Source organism: Sceloporus occidentalis, unplaced genomic scaffold (assembly GCF_023333645.1).
Source record: "Sceloporus occidentalis isolate IW3139 unplaced genomic scaffold, rSceOcc1.0.p SCAF_17, whole genome shotgun sequence".
In the NCBI taxonomy this organism is placed as follows: domain Eukaryota; kingdom Metazoa; phylum Chordata; class Lepidosauria; order Squamata; family Phrynosomatidae; genus Sceloporus; species Sceloporus occidentalis.
In genome coordinates this window covers 4,264,009-4,291,884 of record NW_028316997.1, presented here as the reverse complement: position 1 = coordinate 4,291,884, position 27,876 = coordinate 4,264,009, and the positions used below count along the sequence as shown (strand labels likewise).

Here is a 27,876-nt window from a genome sequence, read left to right as displayed (position 1 = left end):
ACCTTATGTTATATACTATTTGTCATGTCCTGTTTTACCCATTGTACAGCGCTGCAGAATATGAGGGCGCTATATATATATATATATATATATAACACTATATAAATGTTGCATGTGATTGGGTTATTCTTTACTGCTCACTTAATGGTTTAATATTTGTATAAGTACTATTTAAGTATGTAACTAATATCTGAAGTATACATTACTGCGAGCTTTATTATTAGGCTTCTACTTCCGATAAGGGCGGACTGTTTCGGATCACGGATCTCCTAAGCAGTACATTTGTTTTATTTTGTTTGCACGCAGCATTACAATCTCTGACATGTTAAGCCCGATACCTGCCTCTTCTATCCACATGGAGCCGCTCTCCTATAGACACTTCCGCCCCCTCTCTCTCTATCCGGTCGCTTCAAGGGAGCCAATCACAGCGCCCGGCCGTGACGTCACCGGCGGTCTCTTAAAGGTACAGGCCAGGTGAGCGCTGCGAGAAAGTTTGTGCTCTTTCTTGCTGTTAGATTGGGAAGTCTGTGTATGGGTAGGATATGGATCGGATTTGGGTAACTGGTCACGTGTTGGCAGTTCAGTTTAGGTGAGGAGAGTTCGTATTCCAATCAGAGCAGCAGCAGCAGGAAGAGGAGGCTGGCTCTGTGGATTTTCTCATATTGTGCAAGAAAAAAGGATGCGGAAATATCGCTGCGGGCTGATGGTTCGAAGCAGTGGATCTGGCTGGGCTAGTGATCTCCCGAGCCCTCCGCTGTGAGTTATACCCTTAGGAGCAGGTGAGTGGGGTGTCTGGGCTCCTGGGGCTCTGCGCCTGTCACAGCAGGGATCAGCTGTGGATCCCTGTGGATCCCTTTGGCTTAATGATCGTGGGGATTCAGGCTTCCAATAGTTGGAGAGCAACCTGTTATCTACCCCGCTTTAACAAAATGCAGAAGGCAAGTTTGTTTCAAAGGAGGAACGTGTTAGAAGAAGAGGTGATTATCTAAAACTAGGGGGTCAGAAGCTTAGATTTATTGTAAGGGAGTTTTTTATTTTACTCAGAGGGTGGAAGATAACTGGAGCAGCCTCCTAACATTAGTGAAAGAAATGAATACAGTAAGGGATTCAAATTGAGATTCAATGTTTCTGTATAAATGTAAAACCTTCCTTGGAAAATCATTATCTTGTGGTATTGCTTAAATATTTCAGCTTAATTTTAATTGTCTGTCATCCCAGAAGACCAATATGTACCACGAACCTCTGATACAACTGACCCTGCACAGTGGCATTTAATGTATATGTCTCATTTCTTTCCACTTTAGGATACTGAAATGAGTAAAGGCGTAACACCATCTACTTACGTGCGTAACCTTAATCTGGGGCTGATAAGGCAGTTGGCAGATTTTCTGGACCCTCAAGAGGGATGGAAGTCAATAGCCACGGACATATGGAAACCTTCGGGTGAAGCTAGATACACGCAGTTTCACATAAGGTAATCCTCGGGTGCTTATTTATTAAGTCCTTTTATCATCCTAATAATTTTCCTCATTTAGGAGCATTGGAAAAATATATGAGCGAAATGCAAGCTTTGAGGAGATGGTACCAAGGTCATAGTCTTGGCACAATAGTATGTGAATTAGTATATGAAATTCTACACCGGTGGTGATGATAAAATATACTGTTCTATTTTCTTTAGGCGATTTGAAGGAACCGTCCATAAGGGAAAAAGTCCTACGTGCGAATTGCTTTATGACTGGGGAACAACAAACTGCACTGTAGGAGATCTCACAGAGTTGCTAATGAAGCACAATTTCTTGACTGCTGCTTCTATCCTGCTTCCAGGTAATCATTTGTGGTGGCGTGTTGTAAGATCTAAGCATTTCCCACATATTTCTTGATAATGGCCGATGATTTGTCCTTTCGCAGTTCTTTTACTTGGCACATTGCTTGTAAAGACTGAAAAGAAAAGGCTGAAGTTGAAAGTCCTGCATTATACTTCAGTCATTTCTAATGAAGTTACACAAGATGTATTCTTAAAAGTGCATTTCATCTCTATTTTCTGCTAAAAATTCAAGAAAGAATAAAAGTATGATGCAGATGAGTCAAATGAGACAGAGTTCTCATTTTCTACCTCCAGTGACTAAAGAATGCCTGCATAATGAGTCCAAAATGCTTAAAAAGAAAAATTACAAGTCTTGGGACTAGTTGGTTACGTTTAGATTGTGTTTAGGAAGTATTTTGGCAGGTAAATTAATTGCTTTTTATTTGTTTGTCATTAATTATTGCTGTTTTATTCAGTTTGTACCAAGTATATAGACTGGTAAACTACATATATTTGATAAAATATATATATATATATATGTGTTAATGTCTTCCCTTTGTTCCTACAGATCTACATAAAAGCCCCACGTATTCCAATGTAACAGTGCCTGTTGGCAGTGACAGTGAAATACCATGTCCGGAACACGTTATTAAGAAAGAGCATAATATTCCTGTGTGTGACAGCACAAGTCCAGAAGAAAATGACAATGATACAGGTAGATATCAAACCGTAATGAATAGTTCATTCAAAACTTACTCGACGGGTCCAAAAGAGGCGGCATATGGTTCTTCTTCCTATCGAGGCTCCTGATTTACCCTTTGTAGGATGTATGTGAAAGTTGCCTTTCATTGTTTCGATTCCACTAGCAGTATTCTGTTTGTACTTATTTTTAGATTTATACTACATTCAATTCAGTTAAACAATATTTTAAGATTTATTCTAAATTCTTCATTTTTTTTTGTTTTTTAACCTTTTTTATTTATAGAAAGTCTGTTTTTGTGATTTTTCCCTGATTCTCAGCACTTCATTTTTAATCTAAAGGATTTTTTGTCCCTGTCTTGTAATATATACATTTTCTAGTGTTTCTTTTTATATTACAGGTTACGCTACTTTTGCATTTCGTGAGCTGCAGAGAATCACAAATAATTTCGATGATCGATCCCTCGGTGAAGGAGGATATAAAGTGGGAGAAGGAGGCTTTGGAACTGTTTTCCTGGGAAAAGTAAATGGCAAAATGGTTGCTGTGAAAAAACTAAGCGCTGTAAGTACTTTAAGCTTTTTATTGAAGGCATCTGAATATTTTATGTGAATATTCTGAAACCACAGATTAGCTGCCAATTGTGCCTGCAAATATATTTCTCCAGCATGTGTATACCTGTAAAAGGTATAGGCAGACCAAAAATCTAGTAAATGATTTAAAAAAAAATAAAAAAAAATAAGTGTATTAAGGTACAGCACAAACACTATATTATCATATTTCACATTGTGCAAATGATTGAACTATGGATTATGCAAAGTCACGATTTGCTGGAAAAATGTGCCATGGTTGGCCCTTCAAAGTTTATAGTCAGGTTGGGGAATTGAACCCCAAACTCTGCGGCAGCCTCAACTACCAAATCTTTAGTGAACAAATGGAATGTGATTTTTGTGTATGTTATTTAATTTACTGGGTTTTTTTTGGCTTCTAATGATTTGATCTTTAGAAATACAGGATATGTTAACGTATATAACCAATGTCATATTGCTATATGTACATATACATTTTTTTCTTTATAGCTACTTGATGCTAGTATTCAGGAGCTGGAAAATCAGTTTGATCAAGAAATTAAAACAATGGCAAAGTAAGTATTAGTATCATGGAGCTGCTGTATGTTTTTAAACAGATCTACTCGAACCTATTCCAAAGAGAAGGTACCATTATTGAACGAATTTGGAGAGAGCTGGTCCTAGACTTGTGGATGTAAAGTTTTACTCCAGGAGAGCAGGGATTTCCCTTTTGTTCCCTTGTACAGTCCGCTGCTATGACTGTACACAGGCCTAGTCCCATTCTTCAGTGGTCCAGGAGTAGGAGGTGAAGTGGGCACTCCTAAATGCCCCTCTCCAAAGACTCGGAGAACCAGTGCATTACCTGGAGACTCTGTCTCTAACTCAGAGAGTTCCCAGGTAGGGTTATATCATTCTAGCAAAGTACCTGATGTGTTGTGTTTTTTTTATTTTTGTTTTGTTGTTTCTGTTCTTCACACACAATAGCAAAACTTAACACTGCTTTTTCAGGACTTCTTATTTTCTATCAATATTTGTTAATGTTAACATTAAAATCTGTTTTAATTAGGTGCCAGCATGAAAACCTTGTAAAATTGCTGGGGTATTCCAACGATGGTGGACATTACTGCCTTGTTTATATGTATATGCCTAATGGTTCGTTACTGGACAGGCTGGCTTGTATGGTAAGTGTATGCTGTGAGACCGCAACCAACAACAATTGTGTAATAAATCCTTTGTATTGGAAGGATATCTTATGTTCAAAAAGGGATGTTAAGCATTGTATACTTGCTCCTGTTGTAAGGCAGTTAATATTAGGGGGATTTTATTTATTATTATTTAGATTTGGTTTTCAACAAGCAAGCCAAAAAAGATAGTCATCATGTTGCTGTGGGATATGTTTGTTCGGGATATGTTTATGCCCCCTAGCATTCCATTTCTTCCAAGTAAAAACAAAAATGCTTGCAAGTAAAGTTACGGCGCTGAAAATAATGATGTTATATGGTGCTTATTTACTACATGTATATTGCAGAATGGCACACCGCCTCTATCCTGGCAGATAAGATGTGATGTTGCATTTGGGACAGCAAACGGAATAAAGTATTTGCATGAAAATAAACATGTCCACAGAGATATTAAAAGGTATGTATGCTGGAAAAAAAGAACTGAAGACTGCACAACTTTACTAAACATCTATATTGTTGTAACACTTACCCTATAAAGTTTTTTGGTTTTTTTTAAATTGCTGTAAAAATACAGCAACATCTGTATTTAAAATCTATTTGTGTTTTATTGTCTTTTACCTGCACAGGTTCAAAATATTCCTCTGCTCAGAATAATAATATTACTAAAGTATATCTGTAACAGGAGATGAGAGGATCTTATGAAGAAAAAAGCTAATTTTGTCCATTAAACATCAAATGGCTCAGAAATACAGTGTAGGAGTTGTTAATGTTGTAAATGACTATTATAACTGGAAATGGCTTTTTTTAAATGGAATATCTTCATAGGCAATCATCATTCTGTGTTCCAATGGCACTTTCTGTTAGCTAGGGTGTGTGTGTGTGTATGACTGGAAGGAGTTGGTTAAACGGGGAGGTTTCTTTACTGAACATATATATTGTCTCTTCTAGTGCAAATATCCTGTTGGATTCTGCCTTTGTCCCCAAAATTTCTGATTTTGGGCTTGCAAGGGCAACTGGGCGATTGACAAAGACTATGATGACAGAAAGAATTGTTGGGACCACAGCATACATGGCCCCTGAGGCTCTACGAGGAGAGGTGACTATCAAGTCCGACATTTTCAGCCTTGGTGTGGTGAGTATTCCGGGTTGCACTGTGAGAATAATGTTTGAATGTACAGGTAGTCTAGGTAAGTTAATTCAATCTAGATCAATGTGCAAATACTAAATTCAATTTCATAAATAAATGATAAAGAGTTGAAACACTTCCACTGATTTCCCTCATACTACCCCTACCCTCAAGTGTTTCTTGAGTTGGTCCTTCATAATGTATAGCTTTGTCACTGAGATTGTGTGTCATGCAACTGCCATTTAATGACACCAGTTACTTAGGAATTGCTACTAAGGAACATTATATTATTTTATAGGTACTGCTAGAAATAATTTCAGGACTTGCACCAGTAGATGAAGATCGAGACCCTCCATTACTGGTAAGTACTTTTGTTCTTACCTCTTGTATCTTCACAAAAACTGCAGGAATTACAGGGACCTTAAACCCCAAATGTGATTCATTGCCAACGCTCAGTTTTTATTACCGTTTTCATATGCTTAAGGGGCATATTAAGCTCCTGTAAAACTTTAAATGACCATCTATTTCACAAACAAAATGTTAATGGGCTCTTCAACAATTTATTTTAGCAAAAAATTGTGACGCTCTTACAAAAGGAAGTTATGAAGTTGTCAAGCTCTCTTTTGGCACCTACATAAGCATTTTGGACATGCTATAGTCCTTTATAACGCTCGTTGTTTGCCAGAAATGTTCAAATTAATTAAATAAGCACAAATAATTTTCAGAGTGAGTCCTTCCATTCCCTGCACTTGCACTTAGAAAACATTTTCAATGTAGAATTGTCCACACTTTTTAAGGTCTTCTGCTATAGTCCAAATTCATGTTACAAGTTGTGTTTTTGTTCTCCAAATACAGGGCTTCTGCATCTGATGCTAAGTTAATTTTATTTTATACAGAAACCTAATTGCCACAGGGATATTAGTCTTTATAATACTAATAAAAGGTTTTTAATTTTTTGATTGGTCCAACGCTTTGTATTCTGGGATTGGGTAGGGTATGTTTTCTAAACGGTTATTGACTGCTATGCTGTAAGGTGGTTTCTTTAAAATGTTGCTTATGTTTTTGAAAACTCATGTATATTTCTTCAGCTTGATATTAAAGAAGAAATTGAGGAAGAAGAAAAGACTCTAGAGGAGTATGTTGACAAAAAGATGAAAGATGTACATTTTAAGACACTTGAAAAAATGTATTCTGTTGCAAGTGACTGCTTACACCAAATGAAAAATAAGAGGCCAGATATCAAGACGGTAAGTATGTCTGTGTATACAGAAATTATTCAATGTTTATGCTTTAGGGATGCCTAACTAGCCTACAAATTCTATATGTTCTATCTTGCATCTTATAACACTTTGATTTGAATTTGATTTTATAGGTTCTACATGGGCTGGAGTGCATAAAGACCACCCTTTCTGGTTCCTGATTTCTCAGAGCTATATGTATTAAAAAAGAAAGCTGTATTACAAGTTGTTATGGTTTTCTTCTTGGAGAAAAGTACAAATGTGGCATTACACATTGTTTGCACAAAATAAATGTTCAGGTTTATGGAACATGGATTATGAAAGTTGTGGTCTAACAAGGAAGCACTATAATCATTCAACTAAACGTACTGAACACAGTAGTAGCGTTAAATTTCCTGCTTTTGTCTGTCCTTATAACCTGTTACCTCGTAAGAAAACATTTTGTTATGGTTGTATTGATATTCATATTTATTTACATTCTTTGAAAGGAAAAAATAAAGTTTTAATAATAAAAATTGTCACATTTTCCATCCGTCATGAGACAGGGAAGACCACTTTACTCTAAACACACACTCAAATGTACTGCGTTGTACAATGGGAGATTGGAGCCATGCCACAGGTTTAACTATATGTTGTACAGGCCAGTTAATCCCACTTGAAGAAGAAGCTCCCTGGTGTCGGCTCTTCATAACGCATGGTTCAGGGTGCTGAAACGTTAAATGTTCCAGGTAACTGCTGCATTGAGTCAAGTACTGCATTGACAGTGTGACGGATCGTCCTGTGCCCCAGACTGGACACATCCGCCCGTCAGCTCCTTCCCTCTCCCAGTAAGCGGACACGCTGTGGCTGTCCGAAGAAAGCAGTCACAGACCAGCACTTCCCTCAATCATGAGACAGGACTTCATGCTTTGAGGTTAAAACCAGAACTCCCTTTATTACAAACACACAGAATTTATATACAATCTACATTCACTGTGCACCGAACCCAACCCCCAATCCCATCAGCCACATCCCCTCACAAATCCCATCAGCCACATCCCCTCACAAATCCCATCGGTATACAGGGGATGTATCAGGTGAGGGGATTAAGGGATACAATGGGTTCCCCCACCTGTGTTATCCCCCCTGTAGTGCGGGTGCCGTCTGGGCAGACAGGGCTGTGTTGGCTGATTAGGAGCCCCAGCCAGATTATAGGATCGTCTCTTTGAAGGCTGGAGCTGCAGCCACATTCAAACGGTACAAATAAATATAATAATAATAATAACAGTGAAGATCAGACATAGGTTCTTCACATTACTCCCCTCTTGTGCAAACGTCCGGCAGACACAGCCAGATCCCTAACGGATCGGCTTGGGGTTGACCGGGCCTCTACTGTCTCTAGTCCTGCGGGGTAGGGAGAGCGGGCGTGCGGCTTCTGGGGCACCCTGGCAGCCCCATGTCAGTCACCCGGGCTCCTAGGCCTGGCCCGTAGTCAAAGGGTAAGAGGCCAGCCCAGAAGCCTCTCCAGTGGGCAGCCCTCTTTAGTCTCCTCTGCAGGCATGGGAGACCTTTCTCCAGGGCTTCCTTTCCCCTCTGGGCACTCAGCCCAGACTCGGCTCCCTCCCAACCTGATGGAACCCTCCCATGGTTACCCTGACTACGGGCTTGTCCCGAGTCAGCTCCACATTCCCCCACCCAAACAACAAGAGCCCACTCCAAAGCAGCAGCAGTTTCACTTACCCCTACCTGGCTCTCCGAGCTGGGGCTCGTTTTGCCCACTGGACCCTGCCGCTGGGGAGGAGTGCCGGTTTCCCTTCCTCCCATAATTGGTGACAGCCGCTGGGGAGGGTCGCCGCCTGCGCCCCCTCCCGGATGCTCGTGCTGGGGAGCGCCAGATAATGGGGGTGTAAGCAGTGCAGGGCAGAGGTCAGCGACTCTCTGCCCGGTTGCCAGTGCTTCTGCTGGTGCAGGGAACGGTGCTGGGCAGAGAACAGCGTCACTCTGCCTTGTAGCCAGCGCTTCCGCTGGTGGTTCCCTGCTAGCAGGTGGGGACCCTTCGCTGTGGGGCGGGCAGAGGCCAGCAGCACTCTGCCCTGTTGCCGGCGTTTCAGCCAGAGCGAGGATTGCTGGTGCAGGACAGAGGTCAGTGACGCTCTGCCCGGTTGCCAGTGCTTCTGCTGGTGCAGGGAACGTTGCTGGGCAGAGAACAGCGTCACCCTGCCTTGTGGCCAGCTCTTCCGCTGGTGGTTCCATGCTAGCAGGTTGGGACCCTTCGCTGTGGGGCGGGCAGAGGCCAGCAGCACTCTGCCCTGTTGCTGGCGTTTCAGCCAGAGCGAGGATTGCTGGTGCAGGACAGAGGTCAGCGACTCTCTCTCCGGGTGCCAGCACTTCTGGTTGGTCCTCGTTAGCCGGCGGGTACACTGTGCTGGGGGATGAGCAGAGGCCAGCAGCACTCTGCCCCGTGGCCGGCTCTTCTGCCGGTCTGGCATTTTGCGGTGCTGGGCAGAGGATCGCGTCGCACTGCTCTGGTGGGTCCCTGCTAGCAGGCAGGGACCTTTCACTGTGGGGGGGGCAGAGGCCAGTGGCACTCTGCCCCGCTGCCGGCGCTTCAGCCGGAGCAGGAGGGGCGCATGGTGCTGGGCAGAGAACAGCGTCCCTCTGCCCTGTTGTTGGCGCTTCTGCCGCCTCTAGTGGAAACCCATAGACTGCTGCCTCAAATTCCGGCGACTGCATGCGGTCCATAATCGCCCGGAAGACTTCCTCCCAAAAGTGATTGCCCACTTTCACCTCTTTGGGCTCTGGCTGCAATACCAGGGGCAGAGTGGCTGAACCTTCAAGTCCGGAGGCTTGCCAATTACAGTGAGCGGCCTCCGGAGCTCGCTCTGTGACATCTGTCGGCTCACACTGCAGGGCGTAGCGCCCCTCGAACAGCGCCAAGTATTCTGCCTCAAGGCACCATTCTCTGTCTACTAGTCTCTCAAGGTCTTGGCTGAGTTCACTTGTTGCAGTGGGCGGCAGGGCTCTCCGGCGCTTGTCACTAATGTCCCACCATCGGTCCATGTTGCCATTGCCAAAGACATCCCTTTCCTCGAATGCCTCCCACAACAGGCCAGGCCCGCCAACATCCATCCCTTCCGGAGAATGGGGCTTTCTGGATTTTCGCTGTGGGCCTCGGGCTTCCCAGTATATGGCTCGGTACTCCTCTTCGAGCCCAATCTCCTGTCGGATCAGCTTCTCTAGCTCTGCAACCTCACCTGGAGACGCAGGTCCCCCGAACAAGTAGAGCCTCCCATTCACCTGGTCCCTGATTCGTTGTTCTAGGGTGGGCAGATGTGTACCTTGGTGGGCGCTCCACTTTTCTAGGGCCGCTCTCCATCCCACGAGCCGGGCTCGGGTCCGTCTCTCAAACTCCCATACTGGAGTCTCCGATTCGAGGGTCTCATCTCCCCTCCAAGTCACCCCGCATCCCGGTGACTGTTCAATCCACTCCATCTGTGGATCCGTTTGGCTCTTCCTCGCCAGGGTATAACTTTGTTCTGCGGCTAGTTGCTTTGGTCCGCTCTGGTCTGGAAGGAGTAGATCCCACCGCTTGCCACCAATGTGACGGATCGTCCTGTGCCCCAGACTGGACACATCCGCCCGTCAGCTCCTTCCCTCTCCCAGTAAGCGGACACGCTGTGGCTGTCCGAAGAAAGCAGTCACAGACCAGCACTTCCCTCAATCATGAGACAGGACTTCATGCTTTGAGGTTAAAAACAGAACTCCCTTTATTACAAACACACAGAATTTATATACAATCTACATTCACTGTGCACCGAACCCAACCCCCAATCCTATCAGCCACATCCCCTCACAAATCCCATCAGCCACATCCCCTCACAAATCCCATCGGTATACAGGGGATGTATCAGGTGAGGGGATTAAGGGATACAATGGGTTCCCCCACCTGTGTTATCCCCCCTGTAGTGCGGGTGCCGTCTGGGCAGACAGGGCTGTGTTGGCTGATTAAGAGCCCCAGCCAGATTATAGGAACGTCTCTTTGAAGGCTGGAGCTGCAGCCACATTCAAACGGTACAAATAAATATAATAATAATAATAACAGTGAAGATCAGACATAGGTTCTTCACAGACAGATTTAGAAATGCTAAAATAAAACACCCTCTGATCTAATTTTTTTATAGCAATTGTAAATCTGTCAATGCAGTATATGAATGACTGCTTATTTTTTCTACTTAATTTAGTAGAAAAAAAAATATAAGCAGTTATTCACAAAATTAAGTTTTGAAATGTACATCTAATTTGTACTCATTTTCTCATATTAGTGTAATTTTATCCTTTGCCGTTTTTATAACCCTGCCTCCCGCTTTACCAAATTTTAATATTTTATTATAGCTAAATGTTACCAATGAAATGATCCTGGCAATTTCCTTAAAGAAGTATGGCCTCTTAGGCAAATCTTAATAATCCAGTGGAATACTTTTTAAAGATGCTGAATTTAACACTTTATTATACACTATGTGACCATAAATATGTGGACACGTGACCATCACACCTATATGGGCTTGTTGGAAATCTGATTCCGAAACCATCTGCATTAATATTGAGTTGGTAACCCCCTTTGCAGCTATACCAGCCTTTGCTCTTCTGTGAAGGCTTTCCATAAGATATTGGAGTGTTGCTGTAGGAATTTGTGCCCATTCAGCCAAAACAGCACTTGTGAGGACAGGCACTGATCATGGATGAGAAATCTTGTCTGACAATCGGCATTTCATTTCAAAGGTTTTCAGGTTAAGGTCAGGGCTTGGTGCGTGCCCCTTGAGTTCTTCCACATTGGGCCTTCCCCAAACTGGTGCCTCAAAGCTGGGAGCATACAATTGTCTAAAAAGTATTTTGTACGTATATAATATACATTACCCTTCACTGGAACAAAGGGGCCGACCCCAAACCCTAAAAAAACAGCGCAGGACCATTATCCCTCCTCCAATAAGCTTTACAGTAGACATTACGCCTTCCGATAGGTAGAGTTCTCCTGGCATCCAGATGGTGAGGTATTGGTCATCACTGCAGAGAACACATTTCCACTGTTCACCGATTCCACTGGAACTGTGGAAACCCACTTCATGAAGCTCCCGTTGCACATTGCTTGTGCTGATGTTGCTTCCAGAGGCAGTTTAGTGGTTTGTAGCGAGTTATTCTACAGAACACAGGTGATTTTTACGTGCTACATGCTTCGGCACTTGGTATCTCCGCTCTGTGAGTGTGCCTGGTCTGCTTCTTCTTGGCTAAGCTGTTGTTACTAGACACTTCACAATAATAGCACTTACATCGGAGCAGGGCCGATCTAACAGGGTGGAAGTTTCATCAAAAGACTAGCGGCAAAGGTGGCATTCTGTGGTAGGGCAAAGTCACCGAGCTCTTCAGTGTGACCCATTCTACTGCCAATGTTTGTCGATAGAGATTGCCGCCTATGTTCTTGATTTTCTATACCTGTTTCCCTGCGGCTGAAACCCAAACTTAATAATGAGGAGGGGTGTCCACATACTTTTGGCCATATAATGTATGTATGTAGAAGTAGAATAGTCATACAGGCTATACAGTAGGCTAGGCTTAGACTATACTAGGCTTTCCAATTACTCAGCCATTTACATAATTTTATGAAATGTTAGAGCAGGCCATCTATTTATGGCTGGCTGCTTTGTTCTATTTATAAATTGAGTAACAGGTTTCAAAACTGTTACAATACCAGTAGAAGTTGGTGTAGATCCACAAAAATATAGTCTGAAAAGGAGGTGTATAATAATTCGGACACTTGGCTACTGCTTTAACAAGTTGTTTGTTTATTAATATATATTCATCACTGTTTGAAAAGTAGTTTTCAATTGCATTCTAATTGTTCAGCAACCACAAACAAATGGAGTTACGGAAGACATTTTTCAAACATTTTACTTGCGGATTGTGAAAATCTGCCCTGAATTGGCCACAAGTAGATCAAAAGCACTGCTTTCCCATAAGTGTTTGAAATGTAAATTATAGGTATTACAAATAAGATTGTTTTACAATGTAGCAGAATTCACAGTCAGCAAAGTACCTATATCCAAACAAAACCTGGTTAAATGATCGGGTTTAATCATAATGCCATTTCCAGTCAAATTTAAACATGTTCAGGAGTATAACTAACTTTTTATTATCAGTCTTAAGGCAACTATGTACGAGATAATGAAAATATATTGACTAGGACTCAGGGCCAGCCCGACAATGGAGCCGAGTGGGGCAACCGCTCCAGGCGGCACTTTTGAAGCGGCGGCACTTTGCCCCTTTTTTTTTTTTTTTTTTTTTTTTTTTTTTAAAGCTGTCAATACCCGCTCGGCGCCCCTTTCTCTCTCCTCTGCGGCGAGTCTCCCTGTTCGGCCTCGGTGCCGGCTTGTAATGCTGAGTGCCGGAAGATTACCTCGTTTCTGGCGCTCAGCATTACAAGCCGGCACCGAGACCGAACAGGGAGACTCGCAGCAGGACTGCTGAAAGGTAAGTACAAGGGGGGGGGGGGGGTAGATAATGGGGGGGGGCGGCAGGGCCGGCCCTGCTAGGACCTCTAATATTCAGCACCTTTATGAACGTAGATCTAAACAACCTGTAGTTGCACATTGGCTTTATAGCAAAATTGATTTTATTTTAAAAACCTTATAAAGAGCTAAGCTCTAAGACATATTGGTTTAAAATGCATAACCTATTGAAGTTATGTTTCATGAATGGGGCAGGTAAATGAAATGGGTCAAGATAAATGGAAGCTTTAACAATTATTTAACATGGCCATCCAGTAGAGTGGGAATAAGGCAGATTTCCTATTCTTATACCGGTGTTAATCTGTAGACACAGATCATTAGTACACAAATAAACTTAACTATGAAATGTCGCAGTTGGGAAAGGTTCACTTCTAAGGGGAGGCCCCATAGAAAATATTTCTCTTCTTAAGCATAATATACCGAGGCATACGCAGTAGTGTAGATTAGCATTGAGCATCTGCAGGTTGGAGGCAGCCATCATTGTCACTTGTGTCATCATTTGGGTGATTTTCCCAGCTCAAACACTAGAGAGAGCTTATTCATTATGGCAATGATGTCTTATTTACATACGTTTTCAGCTGGATAATTAAAACAGTACACATGTCTAGTAGATAACAGAGCTGGAATACATACAAATGGCTAATAGGTGGTGGTCTGAAAACATCATCAAAAAACAAGAATGGGTTAGGGTAGCCAAAAGCAGCCTTGGCTTTAAGGCATTAAAACTACAATACGGACACACAGGTTATAGCACCCAAACAGCCAGAGTGTTTTGTAGACCTTTAAAATGCGGACGACAACTGTTGCTTTGCGTAAAAATCTTCAATAAAGAGAACATACTACTAAACTACTAATGAACCATTACCTCCCTTGGACTTATCCCCGCGGATTACTAAATGCAGCACCCAGGATACTTTAGTCTACACTCTAAAAGCTGACTTGCGCACTAAATAAAGTGAATACATCCCACCTAGACAAATCCTCACAGCATTCATCACAAGTATACAGAAACATTAGTACACAATTTTTGCCGGCATATATGGTATTGCTTTTGTGCCGCAGCAGTTACAATTTTCCAGCAAAGGCATATTTATTGTAAAAAGCCACACTCAGTAATAAGACTCTTGAAAGAAGTTTTGTTATTTTTATTTTAATGGTTGCACCAGGCATCCACTCATCACATATGCACGTCTAGTTTTTTTTGTTGTCTTTTTTTTTTTTTACATAAGAAGTTAGTATTTCAAAAAAGCTTAATTGTGCAAAGAGGAATTTAAAAACCCAATAGTGCTATTGCTATTACTTAGATTTTTTTTAAGAATCAAAGAAATGTATTGCATATTATGATCTATCACTTAGAGTGAATCAGGTCTTCCGACTTCAATACTTTGAGACTAAAGTGCATCACTACAGTGTATTGCAGCTTAGCAAAGACAAAAGGACTGAAAAAAATAGTATAAACTATAAAAGTTATTTTTATATAATAGTATATTTTTCTCCTGTAATAAGAAATTATTGAAACAGATTGGGCTGTGTAATGCACAGTGTCAGGTATACACACACTAGAAAGAGTACTACACATACTAGTATAAACCATTGATGATATATTAAAACATGGGTCTCTTGCAAGGAATCAACCAGTTGTATCCATTTCTACATTAAGACCAGTTTAAAAATATAGCAATATACATTCAAATATAATTCTTGTACTATTTCCAGTATGTGTTTTAAGGGTATACCACTGATTTAAAGTAGTATTACCCTTATTCAAATTGTTAACTGCAAATAATTTACACCAATGAACCGGTCAATGATTCTATGAACCATACAAAAATTGTTCATATTGCTATTTTAATAAATCATAATAAACTAGTTCTCTACAGTTTAGAGATGTCCATGTGCTGACCAACCAGGGAGTGTATGCATGGTTTTTAACACCATAGGTTTTAGGTATTTGTTTTAAATGAGGGTTTGCCTGTCAGCATGTGAACCCTTATATCCGTGGCTTCTTAAAAGAAAGAAAAGGACAGTATGCAAAGGCAAATCACTAAATCTAATGCTTAAATGGGAGCAATGTGTGTCAAAACCTTCAAAACCATTCATGATTCTTAGGCGAGGATGTTGAATGTGATAGTGGGGGAATTTCTTTTTTTTTTTTCTTCTTTCCTTCCATATAAGAACATGTATATCATTGTGGAATGATTACAGTCCACAAGTTCCAAGCCCGATGACCCACTGCTCGAGATCTAGTCTGTTTCAGGTTCTGCTGGACCGCGAATCAGCCGCCGGATGCCTCTCTTCCCCGCTGGTCCCTTTGGCTTAGCGAAATTCTGCTTGTGTGCTTGCTGCTTTGGGTGTACTTCCTCATAGAGAAAATCTGAAGTCAGTTCATCCCCATTGTCGATCTCCATCTATACGAAAATACCACAAGGTTTGCTAATTAGTAAAAGGAGAGCATTCAACGCATACATCAAAAAGATTTAAAAAAATAATTTAAAATTCCATACAGATGGATGCATGTTTCACATAGCTTGTACTAACAGCTGGTTTTATAACAAGGTGTAAAATGCGGCTTCTCACAGTGGTATGATTAAGTTACCGAAACCAAAGCAATGACAACACGTTATTTATATTCATTAGGATTTTGCAGCGACACTAATCAGGCAAAACAATTCACTGAAGCTGGATTGTTTGAGTTTTGCATGAGCAACATTTCCCTAGGGAAATTAAATGGGGCAAATCAACTTCATGCAAATATCTTTTAGCCGCATAAATAGTATACTGTGCGGTATACACAAAAGAAGGTCTGGTGGCACTTGGGTATTGAAAGCAATGCCCAGAAGCTACATGAAGAAATGTAATATAGCATATCTTTATAAGGGTGCAGAAATATGGGACCAAATAGAATTTATTGCAATCCCTGGATTACATAATATTTACTCCTAATTATCTGACTAAAATCTGTATGTACCATGATTACATTTGAAACTTGTCTGCGCACAGAACAGAGAGTGCTATGTTGTGGTCTACTGTGTAATGCAGTGAGGGGTTATACATCCAAGAACTCTTTTCTTGCATTCTAACAATAGTCAAATGTGTTTATTCCCAAACTGCTCTATACCATCGGGGGAGAGGGTGTGCTTTGAGGCTCCACTCTTTTGTGGAAGTTCACAGGGAGGCCAGGTTCAGAAGTGGACGAAGAAAGAAGACACGAGGAGCAGCAGACAAGAAAGAAGACACAACGAGCAGCGTACGTACAAAGAAGGCAGAAAAACAACAAGAAGATGCAAGAGAAGAAGCAGAGCAAGAAGACAGAGACATGGACGTGGTTGGAGGAGGAGGTAGGGAGACATTCAAAGAGAGCATGAGAGAGCTTGGGAGAAGGTGAATAAGAGCGTGAAAGTGAGTGTAAGAAGAGTGAGCGAGTGGAGGGGGGAAACATAATTGTTTTTATTCTTTGGGAGTCCCTCCTAGTTTTCGAAGATTCATATTTATCGACAAAATTTGATTTATTTTTTGAGAAAACGGGAATGTGCAAGTCTAAAAAACAATGATTAAACCAAGGCTTTGTATCCACTGGGCACTGGAAGTAACCCAAACTGCCTTGCAGTCTGCAATGAAATCAATCATATGCACAATGTTATCAGTAGCACTAGTATAGAATAAGCAGATTGAATTACCTTTTTTGCTATTGAAATCTGCAGCTGACTTTCAATAGCATCCAGCAATGGGCTCTTGCAACTGGAGTACAACATTCGCTCACGTATACTGCATGTATATCCAGGCATTGAATAAATGAACACTGGAATAAAAACACAGAACAAATCAGTTATAAAACTAGTATGGAAACTGAAGATAAAAACCCTGCTATTTAATGCACTTAATATTTTCCTAGTTGTCTTGATTTGTACTTTAACCTTTTTCAAATGGACACATTATTATTCAACACAACTGCCAACATAGTTATGATTTTTTAAATTGCACGTTAATAACTCAATTTAGCACCTAATTAAAGAATGACAGAATCAGCTGCTTAATTTTACTACACTATAGTAATCCATCATTGTTGTTATTAGGCCTGTAATATTCTGTTTAACACAACATGGTGAAGCATAACATGAGAGGACATGCAATATATTATTTGGCAAAAAAAAAAAAAATGGATGTAAAACACTATACCTATGGAGTCCAAATAATCTCCTTCGTGGGAATGTTTGTACAGGAAAAAGTGGTATCGTGCTGCATCTTTTGGAATCCTCTGTGGTAGATCCTTCACTTCCGTATTAGTAGTATCCGCCAAAATGATAACTTCATTTTTTATATCAATTTGCTGTGGACAACAGTTTATGCAAAATTAATACTCAGTGATGTGTGGAAAAGACTGCCATTTCGTAGGGTCCATAGGCATATGGGAAGTGAATGTTTACAATAGCTAGCGTCACCAACAATATCAATGCATAGAGTACTTGTCACCACAACTAAAGGGAACACTCCAGCCCATCAAAAGACAAATTGTTGGGTTTTTTTGTACAAATAAAAACACCAAAGATAAACAGGGAATAGCTACGTCGTATATGTAGCTGGTGTACGGCACAGTCTGATGTGAATACCAAAACGCCACATTACCAAATCGTATCGTGGAGAGGGTGTAGAATGGGGGGGGGGGGCATGCATAACCCTTTAGTTAGGTTACTTAGGTCACCAGGTGATCAGGAGAAGAAATTATACACTCACTATAGTCACTCTTTCTATCATTAGAAGAGTTTCAACTGGTGATAGGATATACAGACTAGTCATGGCCAATCCTCATCTCGATGAGCAATGGTTTTACTTTCTAAAATCTACACAGTTTCAGTATTTCCTATACATTGTTTAGCTTGTCTGGCCTTACATTGTCCTAAATATTTGCAAGGGAACACAATACAGACAACCATACATTATCAGTTTACATTTCTCTCAGGTTTCAGGGATCACTTCACACTTCTGGTAATCCTGTGTTACACTGTAAGCTTGATACAGGAAAGCTCATATAGCCTATTTTTATGCAACCCAACCATTATAAATCAAGTCTGGAATACTTATCAATTGGTTATAAACAAAACTATTCCTTAAAACAAACCTATAGTTATCATACCTACACCTGATTAATACTTGATTCAAAAAACTATTAGTAGTGCAAGTACAATATATTTGGATTTTATCTCAAAAATATATTTTTGATTTTTTTTAAAGTACAACCTGTGATATACTTATCTGGGGAAACAAAACATAAACCAGTTAAAATAACGTATATTTAAAAGTTGCCATGGGCCAGGGAAAATGGGTATAGTTACTTAATAAGAAAAGATCCAAATTGTCCAAGCTAGTTACCCACTAGTAAGCCACCCACAGAACCAGAAAACCCGGGGGTTCTGTCCATCAAATACTTTCAAACTTTAGCAAATGTTGGGAATCGGCATCTTACGTGTTTTAGCCTAACAGGCTTAATCATAGACCTGTCGTAGGAGAGTGTGCCACGTATCTGCTCGATATTGTCGCATATATACCGTATTGGCTCGGATATAGGCCGCCCCCGTATATAGGCCGCACCCTAAAAGTTTGGTGCTTTTTTAAAGAAAAAGTTTTTTTCTTTAAAAAAGCACCAAAAAAACATGCTGCCACTCTGCCCCCCCCCGAGATATGCTGTCACTGTCTCCCCCCCCCCCCCGAGATATGCTGCCACTGTCCTCCTCCCTCCCCGAGATATGCTACCACTGTCCTCCTCTGCCCCCCGACTTACCGGAGCAGACTCCCGGGTGTCTTGCGAGGCCGGCGGGGGACATCTACGCAATACGCGTATACAACTTCCGGTGCCGGATGCGCCGGCACCGGAAGTTGTATACGCGTATTGCGTAGATGTCCCCCGCCGGCCCCGCAAGACACCCGGGAGTCTGCTCCGGTAAGTCAAGCGGGGGGCCAGAGGTAAAACGCATCGTGCGGTTAGACAACCTCCCGTGCCGGCACCCCCCCCGTGGGAAGTGCTGGCAGGGGAGGCTGTCTGAGCGTATCGGAGAGTAGGATACGGGTCCCCTGCACCGCTGCGGGGGACCTGTATCCTAACCCCGCTGCCTGCCCGGCGCCCGGGACTGCATGTCCCGGGCGTCGGGCGCTAGACCCCGAATATAGGCCGCACCCCCACTTTAAAGACTTAAAGTGGGGGAAAAAAGTGCGGCCTATATCCGAGCCAATACGGTATATATATATATATATATATATATATATATATATATATATATATATATATATATATATATAGGATTACTTAATACTCATGAGCAGGGAGTGGCTGGCTTTATGAACAGCAATATATGAAACAATTTAATGCAGTATTTGAAAAACAGAAAGATATTGATATATGTTATGTATGGTTATAAATAGTTTATATATATATAAACTGACACACACACACACACTGAACATGTTTCTATATGGAGAGTGTAACTTACCAACTGAACATAGTTTAGTCTCTTGACTTTTAATTGTTCCAAAGCCTGGAATGCAGCTCTGTCTATGGGGAAAGCTATTCCCTGCAGTGTCTGGTGTTTAGTGTCTATTCCAACATCTGTTTGAGTCTGAAAAGTTACAGTCAAGCATTAGTACAGTTTGACATGAATCAAATAATGTATTCTTCATGTTTAAACATCGCAGTCACAGCACCAAAGTATCTCAAACCATAATAAATTATTATGTCTGTACCAAAATATGCCTTCGCAGTAAATTGAAGATTTTCACCCTAAACTATAAAACACATAACTTTATACATCTCTAACACAATACTAACATTATTGTGTGTTTTAGGCAGTGTTGCCACAAATAACCGAAAAATTGGAATGATATGCGTTAAGTTGTGTTTTGTGTAAGAACGCTGCCAAGCGTGGATGTATACAACCTAAAAAACGTAGTTGACGTCCACTGACATTACCTCTTTAATCTTTATTTGCCTCAGCTCCTCTTCCGCTGTAGTGAGTGGGGCAGGAGATGATTTGCAGGCCAAGTATTTGTTATATCCACTTAATGAAACATCATCCTGTGAGCAAACAGAACATTGATCATTTTACATTACTTTACAAAAATAGCGCCACATTATAAACCAAAGTAAACATCAAAATATTTTTTACGTGTAATAATCCACGTACTTTTACTGTTCCAAACAATTCTTCTTTTATATGTCCTCCTCCAAATTCTTTCTTAACAGTTGCTCTTGTTGCTGCATATAACATCTTTTGTCTGACCTAAAAAAATTGTATTGTATCCAAAGAACATTAATATAATGCAAAACCAACCCATTAATACATACACATGAATATAAATAGGTCCAGCATTTTAGAAATCTGACATAAAAAAATACACAACTTAAGTATCTCAGAAATCCCTGCCTTTTACCATCCCATTTATGGGGTAAATGCAAAAAAGCCATTGTGCTATAGTCATAGTCAAAAAAAAAAAAACATAGTAAATCCACTTACTTATGACAGTTAATGTGGTGAAGTCTACTGAACCGATAACAAAAAGTGCAAAACAGTCTTAAAGAACCCCCTCAAGCAACTCGCACAATTTAATTTTTTTTTTATTTTAACCGAAATTGTTCTTTTTAGGCCCTTAAATAGCTCTACTAGTGGTGGGTGATGGCAGTGGTGCAGCAATAAGTGAGCAGGTATTTATTTAGACTCAACCTCCAGAAGCACAGGCCCTGGCAAACAGTTTTTCTGGCTGCACACAAGAAACCAACAACAGAATGAAAAGACTTTTCACTCGCTTAAAGTTGTAAGAGTCGGGCACTGGGGACTTAACACGCATCACGTTACCCAGCTTTCCTGAGAAACGGCTTTATTCGCTACTGCTGTACAAGCGTTAATGTATGTGTGAAATTACGTTACGTGACCACCAACAATAAACATTACACATACAGGTCCAATGTGTTTGTTTGTTTTTTACTGTGTCTGCATGTGAAGCACGCTTACATGAGAGTAGTCTGGTGACCAAGCAATAAAAATCCACTCGTAGCCCTGTGCGTTCTGGGAATCCAGTCTATACAAAATATAGCAGGGCTGTTTGTCTCCTAACAGCGGCAGCATAAGAGAGTCATATTCTTTATCCCAGGAATGTACGGGCTTTTCACAGGCACTCACAGTCAGTTGCTCTAAGAAAAAAAGAAAGAAAAATATAACAAAGAAAAGCTAAATCAGGTAAAACACACACAAACATTATATATATATTTGTATGGATAATCTTCCAGATACTGGTGACTGAATTTTAACAGCTAAAAACAAAGCAAGTTGATTCCTATGTATGTCTTGATTATCCATATGATGATCAGTCATGGCTTTGGCAGTCAACCACAAGAAAACAAATAAATATGTACAGAGATAATAGATCATAACAGCTATACCTACTAATGTGTCTAGAAGATACATACATAAAATTAATGGTTATATTTTGGAGTCATCCTGTGTTCAGTTAACACATTTTTTATTTTTTTTTAACCCCATCATCTTAGCTATACCTTTAGAAAGAGTTTAACAGAAATACACAGTAAAAATGATGCGTATTAAAATGAAAACTAACCATCCTCAATATCGAGTTTCAGCAGCCTGTACTTTCCATTTCTGGCTTTCGCAAAGGTCTCCCTTACATCGTCACTCGCTGTGAACAGAAAGGCAATATTAGAGGTCTCTTTATTATATGTGACATGCCACTACTACTTCAAACACCTGTGACACTGCATGTCCTTGAATGTCCTCTACAACTCCGTAAGGATTACTAGATAAAATTTAATTAAATAAAGTCGTTTTTTAACTGTAGTGTAAGAAAAATACCACCAAATTGCCCCAACTATGGAAAGATCAGTATTTCACAAGCTATTTCTACCAGTAATACACACACACACATTTATTATATATATATATATATATATATATATATATATATATATATATAGATAGACATACACACATACATATCTGTCAAGCACAGACATTTTCTCGGTAGAGCATTCTGAAACAAACTACTCAATAACCGCCGCTTTTGCACAAAAGTTACTCCATTGGGTGATTCTTTATAAAACTTCATGTGCTTTGTTATCAGTGATTAGTTCTTCTTTACTACCATCCCTTCAGAAGCATTTAAAGAGACATTATTGCCCTTTTGTGCCCAAAGGGATTAGCGAAGGAAATACTTTTGAATATGTCTATTTATCCGGCTTTTATTGCTTTATGGTGTTCTACAATTGTATCCATAACATCCAAGATAAATCCCACTCCCTCCCCCTTTGGAGAGGATATCAGGTCACTAGGAGCTAAGCTTTCTAGCGGCTTTCAATGGTTAACACTGGTTAAAATGTTGCAGGATTTATTTTGAATCGGTCTATAATGTCATAGTATCTGTCCTATACTAGCTATTTAATAAATAGCTTTCCTACTCGCATTACCTTACTTCACTTTAATCACATTTCTTTGTCATTTTGTTAATGGCGAATAGCAATTCAGTCACATTAGTGAAAGGCCAATGCCATTCCTTTGCGCGGCACGCTCTTTAAAGTAGATACAGGCCTTACACTACAATTGATACCGGTAAGGATTCCTTTAACATGTAATCAATCTGCCAAGCACCAGGAGTAGGAATAAGATCAACATGTTGTAGACTCCACTAAATTGAAATATGCATTAAAGTATAGTGACCAGATGGTCCCTACAACCAAGGAAATGCAACCTGCGGGGCGTGATCATCTTTTATAGGAGTCCGAAGTTTAGAGAGAGAGAAATCTGTTGGCCTGAAGATGCTTTCATGGCATTAATAACACATGCAAGTATCTAACCACATGGCAGTAAATATGACCAAGCAATTGTTGCAACACATAGTTACATAACACAAAGTACAACCGTTTGGTTTTTTTCTGTAATCCCAGACGATGTCTTTGTATTTCCGGGACAATACTGTACAGCCAAAGAACGGTAGAGTGTTTACACTGTGTGTGAAGCGTGGAGTAAAGGTCTTGGGAGCGGTAACGTCTGATTAAGCAATAAGCAACAAAAGAGGACATCCAGGGTGGAACCAATTACTCATAGCCTTCCAAGTTCATAAAGGCCAGAGAAGGACATTTTATCAAATACCGATAGCAAGGCAATCAAACCTTTAAGAACAATAAAAACAACCTTCCAAGTATAATAATGTGATTCCTAATAACATACATAGCAGTAGTTACTTTGTTCCCATACCGATTTCACCAGTGACTGGTACAAGATTGGAAGGCATCTACATTTTGGATCAGTTTTCAATATCTCCTGTTAGGGCCCCACAAAGCGCCCTCCATTCCAAGGACACCCATCTGTGATTTCGTGAAAGCAAAATTCAAAAGGAATATACACTGGTTTTCAATCCGGGGCAACAAATCGCCACAACACAAGCACCCCTTGACCACCAACTTTGTCCTGAACTGCTACATATAGACTCTGTGTCTGAGTTGACAAACTCCATAGAAGCTTTGGTTTCGCCACCACCGCACAGATGTAAATAACCTGTGGATTTATCTATCACTAGGGCAGGAGCGAAGTCACTGCTCCTAAACGTTGAGTGCTAGTTCCTAACTTTGCCAGCTACCTTAAACTGCCCTCTTTGGATACATCTCTACAACACAAATAACTGAAAGACATCTCCCATCACACACATCAAACTGTAACAAGGGAACAAATAAAAACACCTGGCGTGTCCTATGTAAACATATCACATGCAATCACAGTCAAGAGCAAAATAGCCGTCTGGAAAAGATACAAACAACACAAACATGACATGCTCTGCCCATGTCATTCATAAATACCGCAGGACAGGGAAAGCAGGGCACATGCTGCCCAGCGTACAGAAACCCAACACGTGGTATGATACGAACACCCTTCTATTAAACACTAAGGGACGGATGGCAGTCTACCTTTAGAAACTTTTCTTTTTTGTGGTCATCACACAAGTCATTGAGAACTTCCCTCCCTATCCACAAGACCAAAGCAATGTTAAGTAATTGATTCCCTGATCATATATATTATCCATTGAGGAGGTTAAGAGGGCAAATATTGTTTACACGCGCAGGTGTAAGCTATGTTACATTTGGACATATCACTTACAGTCCTGTTTTTAGAGCAGTCCGCTTGTACTGTTCACAAGATCACCACCTGGCTTAGTGGCAGCAGTTTCATTGTCAGAAAATGACAACAGCCACATGTTACCTGCCCCTCCTCCTGCCCTCATGGGGTATATATATATATATATATATATATATATATATATATATATATAAATAAACAAACACACATAGTATATGTATTCTGAGATTACTACTGTACATACTCAGGAAAATAGGTGTATACAAAACAAAGAAAGAATACCATTGAAAAAACCCAAGTTTGGCGAGTGGCGGGCTAAGCAATACATGGCTATATGGAGTGACGGAGTCCCCAGTATTTATGCCTTAGATAGGTGTTTTTGTGAATGGTATTCACTGGCAATGTGCTGTTTTCTTGCTTTGTTTTGTGTACTTATTGGCCGTTATTATTCTAGCAGAAACCCGGCAATCTGAATGTGTACGATTTAAGGGCCGCAACAACTAATCGATAAAATCGATAACTGATAATAAAAATCGTTGCAAAAGATGAATTTCACTATCGATTAGTTGAATAGATTTTTATCGATTATTAATTAATATTTGCTGCTGAAAGTTAGGGGAGGTGGGGGTTAATTTAGGGGCAGTTATGGTTGATGGGGTGTTCTGAGTTAATTTAGGGGCAGTTATAGTTGATGGCGTGTTTAGAGTTAATTTAGGGGCAGTTATGGTTAATGGGGTTGTTAGGGTTAATTTAATGCTGAGGACTGAGGGTTAATTTAATTAATTTAATAAAGTTAACTTAAGGTGCAGTTAGAGGTAAAAGGGGGCAAACTAAGATAAATCTAACTCCTGGGCCAGTGAAGATTAACCCTGTATTTATTTATAAAAGTATGGTGTCAGTGTGATGTGACCGGGTCTGTGAATTTATGGGAGCACTATGGGATATCTGGTGGGTATAAGGCACATCTGGGGAGGAGGGAGTGACATATCTGGGGGTATAAGGCATACTGGGGTATAAGGCATACTGGGGTATAAGGCGTACTGGGGTATAAGGCATATCAGGGGGCACAGTGGCATATCAGGGGGTATAAGGCATATACAGTATATAAGGCATTTGTGGTAGGCAGTGTGGCATATCTGGGGGGGTATGTGGCATATCTGGGAGGCATTGTGGCGCACCTGGGGGGGGCAGGTTGGGAAATAAAAACAAGAAATGCATTTTTATCAAAGTTTTTTTTATTCTGCCGTTTGTTTTTAACATCCAGTTATTTTAAATAAATGAAAAATTTACATTTTTTTATCCGATTAATCGAAAAAATAATCGTTAGTTGCGGCCCTATATGCCTTACGCTTTTTTGTATTTTTTGAAAAGGTGATGTATGTTCATTCTTCCTGTAAACCTGCTGCAGCTGAGGCTGTATGCAACTATACATTTTAAACTGTATTAACACCACTTGAGATATATATATATATATATATATATATATATATATATATATATATATATATATATATATAGCTGCTATTTTACACAATCAAACTTTTTTTTCTTCTTCTTTAACAAACCTCAGACGCCGGGTGGGGATGAGTGTTAAAAGGAACGGAAGGCTGTCTCACATTCACAGTTTAATCCCCTTTTAAGGGATTCCCCTTCTATACCAGACTCAGGCTCTGCATCTGGCTACAGAAGAAAGCACACATGCTAAGCCAAATCCCCCTTTTAGAATTTAATAGTTTTAAAACATTATTTAAAATATATTTCACTTTAAAGGGTTAAAGCTTCTTTGTATGCCCATCCCAGGAATACTTAAATTCCCTCACTGTCTTAGCCTCCATCACTTCTGATGGGAGGCTGTTCCATGTATCTACCATCCACTAGGAAAATAAAAATCTCCTTATATTACACTGTAAAAGTCTGTTTGTAAACAGTTCTGCAGTAAATACATTACTGTAATTAGCAAGGTGCACAGAATCCACAGCAAGGCTAGGCATTGAATGCATGAAAATAATAAAACATAGAGAGAAATCAGCTAATCAGCAATATCAGATTCCACACCAAACAAAAGTTGTATTTTCTGGGGAATTAATTAAAATGAATGACCTACAAGCTTCCTTTAGTGCATAACTATTTAACTTTTTTTTTTTATTATTATTTTTTTATTATTTTTTTAATTACCTGAAATAATTACTTTTATTTGCAACCCCTTCCCATGTGGTATTATTAATACTATACTATAATAAGCTGTACATAATACAGAGCACGCTTTATATTTCTACATGCATTCATTTATTCAGTGCTCTGTCTAGCTCTACCTTTCCGTGGCTATAAGGTAACCGTAGGGTTAAGCAGGAAGTTCGTGCACCTAGAGACAAAAAGAAGACATGCCTGGGGTAGTGACTGTTACTGTGTACTGGGGTCAATGAGGGAGGAGAAGGAAGTCCGCTAAGAGTCTCCGGCTACCCCGGTATAACAGAGTACCCCCGGGCCGGGCCGGGTCGGACCGGCTAGGGGCTGGGTCCTGCCCGCACTCACCCTGGATGCCGGTCTGGTGAGACATGGTGAAAAGAAGACGGCGGCTGAGGCACACAGATCTCGCGGCACACAGATCTCTCGGTACAATCCCCTGGAACCAGGAAGTGACTGCCGGCTCCAGCGGGATACACGTCATCACTTCGTGCGCTGGTTGCCTGGCGACCCAGGACTTGGGAACACAGACTGAGAGGTTAAGGGAGTGTGGCTCGCAGTCAATCCTTGTAATCGCTGTACGGGGGGGCACTGAAAGTGCTCTCACGGGTGTGGGGGACACGTCTCCTCCTGCTGCCCCCTGACTGTCAGTATGTGTGTCTTCTGGGAAGCGCTCTCCACTATCTACATCCTACCTCTTAAATTTATGGCATGGGATGAAAGGCTGTATTCTAGCCTTTATCAGTCTTTGCCGCTGACATTACGCATCTTGAATGGGCACAAGTCGCATACAGGTTTCTGCGTGTGGGTATTCCTTGCCCTTTCTCAGCTATTTTACTATGCATGGTCTTTCGTAATGCATCAGACGTAGCAGAGGCTACTGCAGTGAGGGGATTGAAACATGCATGTGATAGACGTAAAGCTATACAGGGTCTAAGCTGAGACCAAGGACTACTTAATATCTGAGTCTTTGCATCAGGAAAATGAGCAGCCTCTTGTATGGTTCTTATGTCCCAACAAGTGAAGAAAAATATTTGACATTTTAAGGTTACGAGATGGAAATTCGCCTGGTGGGCCTGCCTCCCGTGTACAGTACATCTTCAGCCAATTCCATCTTTTATTATGGATGTCTGTAGGATTCACACAACTGCACTCTGCAAACAAATGTAGCGGGTGGCAGTAAGGGATGATTTAAAACCCAGCAGGGGAAGGCTGGTAGCTTCAGGGCCTGGGAGCAGGTAAAGCCAAGTGGCGCAATCAACCCTTACCACCCCCCCTAACTTAAATGCATTGTCACACACATGTACACATTCATGCTCACAAACACTTATACATACACTCTCTAGCATACAAACAGTAAAACATACATACACACACCATCACTTACACTCTCTCTCTTACATTCTTTTTTT

The 27,876-nt window shown here is 40.8% G+C and overlaps 2 protein-coding genes across 3 annotated transcripts; one reads left to right on the top strand and one right to left on the bottom strand.

The window, feature by feature from the left end:
• The first annotated feature begins 542 nt into the window (after positions 1-542).
• On the top strand, positions 543-6,797 carry LOC149302765 (interleukin-1 receptor-associated kinase 4-like). The gene is made up of 12 exons (XM_089481972.1): positions 543-557; positions 1,305-1,474; positions 1,679-1,824; positions 2,373-2,519; positions 2,905-3,065; positions 3,581-3,645; positions 4,137-4,251; positions 4,599-4,708; positions 5,200-5,383; positions 5,676-5,738; positions 6,466-6,624; positions 6,750-6,797. Exons 1-12 carry the CDS (start codon positions 543-545, stop codon positions 6,795-6,797), a joined length of 1,383 nt encoding a protein of 460 aa, XP_089338098.1.
• An 8,600-nt stretch (positions 6,798-15,397) lies between these two features.
• Positions 15,398-26,837, bottom strand: LOC149302764 (twinfilin-1). Of its 2 annotated transcripts, none has more exons than XM_089482146.1 (9): positions 26,813-26,837; positions 21,756-21,833; positions 21,152-21,330; positions 20,327-20,422; positions 20,098-20,217; positions 19,637-19,762; positions 17,331-17,481; positions 16,832-16,953; positions 15,398-15,562 (listed from the first exon to the last, which is right to left on the bottom strand). In XM_089482146.1, exons 1-9 carry the CDS (start codon positions 26,835-26,837, stop codon positions 15,398-15,400), a joined length of 1,062 nt encoding a protein of 353 aa, XP_089338272.1. The 2 variants fall into 2 exon arrangements, with proteins under 2 accessions (XP_089338272.1, XP_089338273.1); XM_089482147.1 differs by having other exon boundaries at positions 20,113-20,217.
• Between the last annotated feature and the right edge of the window lie 1,039 nt (positions 26,838-27,876).

Bases quoted from the DNA above. Each gene is read 5' to 3' on its own strand.
- LOC149302765 (XM_089481972.1), top strand. The intron at 4,709-5,199 runs GTATGTATGCTG...TGTCTCTTCTAG, and splicing joins GTCCACAGAGATATTAAAAG to TGCAAATATCCTGTTGGATT. The intron at 5,384-5,675 runs GTGAGTATTCCG...ATTATTTTATAG, and splicing joins ACATTTTCAGCCTTGGTGTG to GTACTGCTAGAAATAATTTC.
- LOC149302764 (XM_089482146.1), bottom strand. From the start codon at position 26,837: ATGTCTCACCAGACCGGCATCCAGG. The intron at 20,218-20,326 runs GTACGTGGATTA...GTTTGCTCACAG, and splicing joins AATTGTTTGGAACAGTAAAA to GATGATGTTTCATTAAGTGG. The intron at 16,954-17,330 runs GTATAGTGTTTT...TTTTTATTCCAG, and splicing joins AGATTATTTGGACTCCATAG to TGTTCATTTATTCAATGCCT.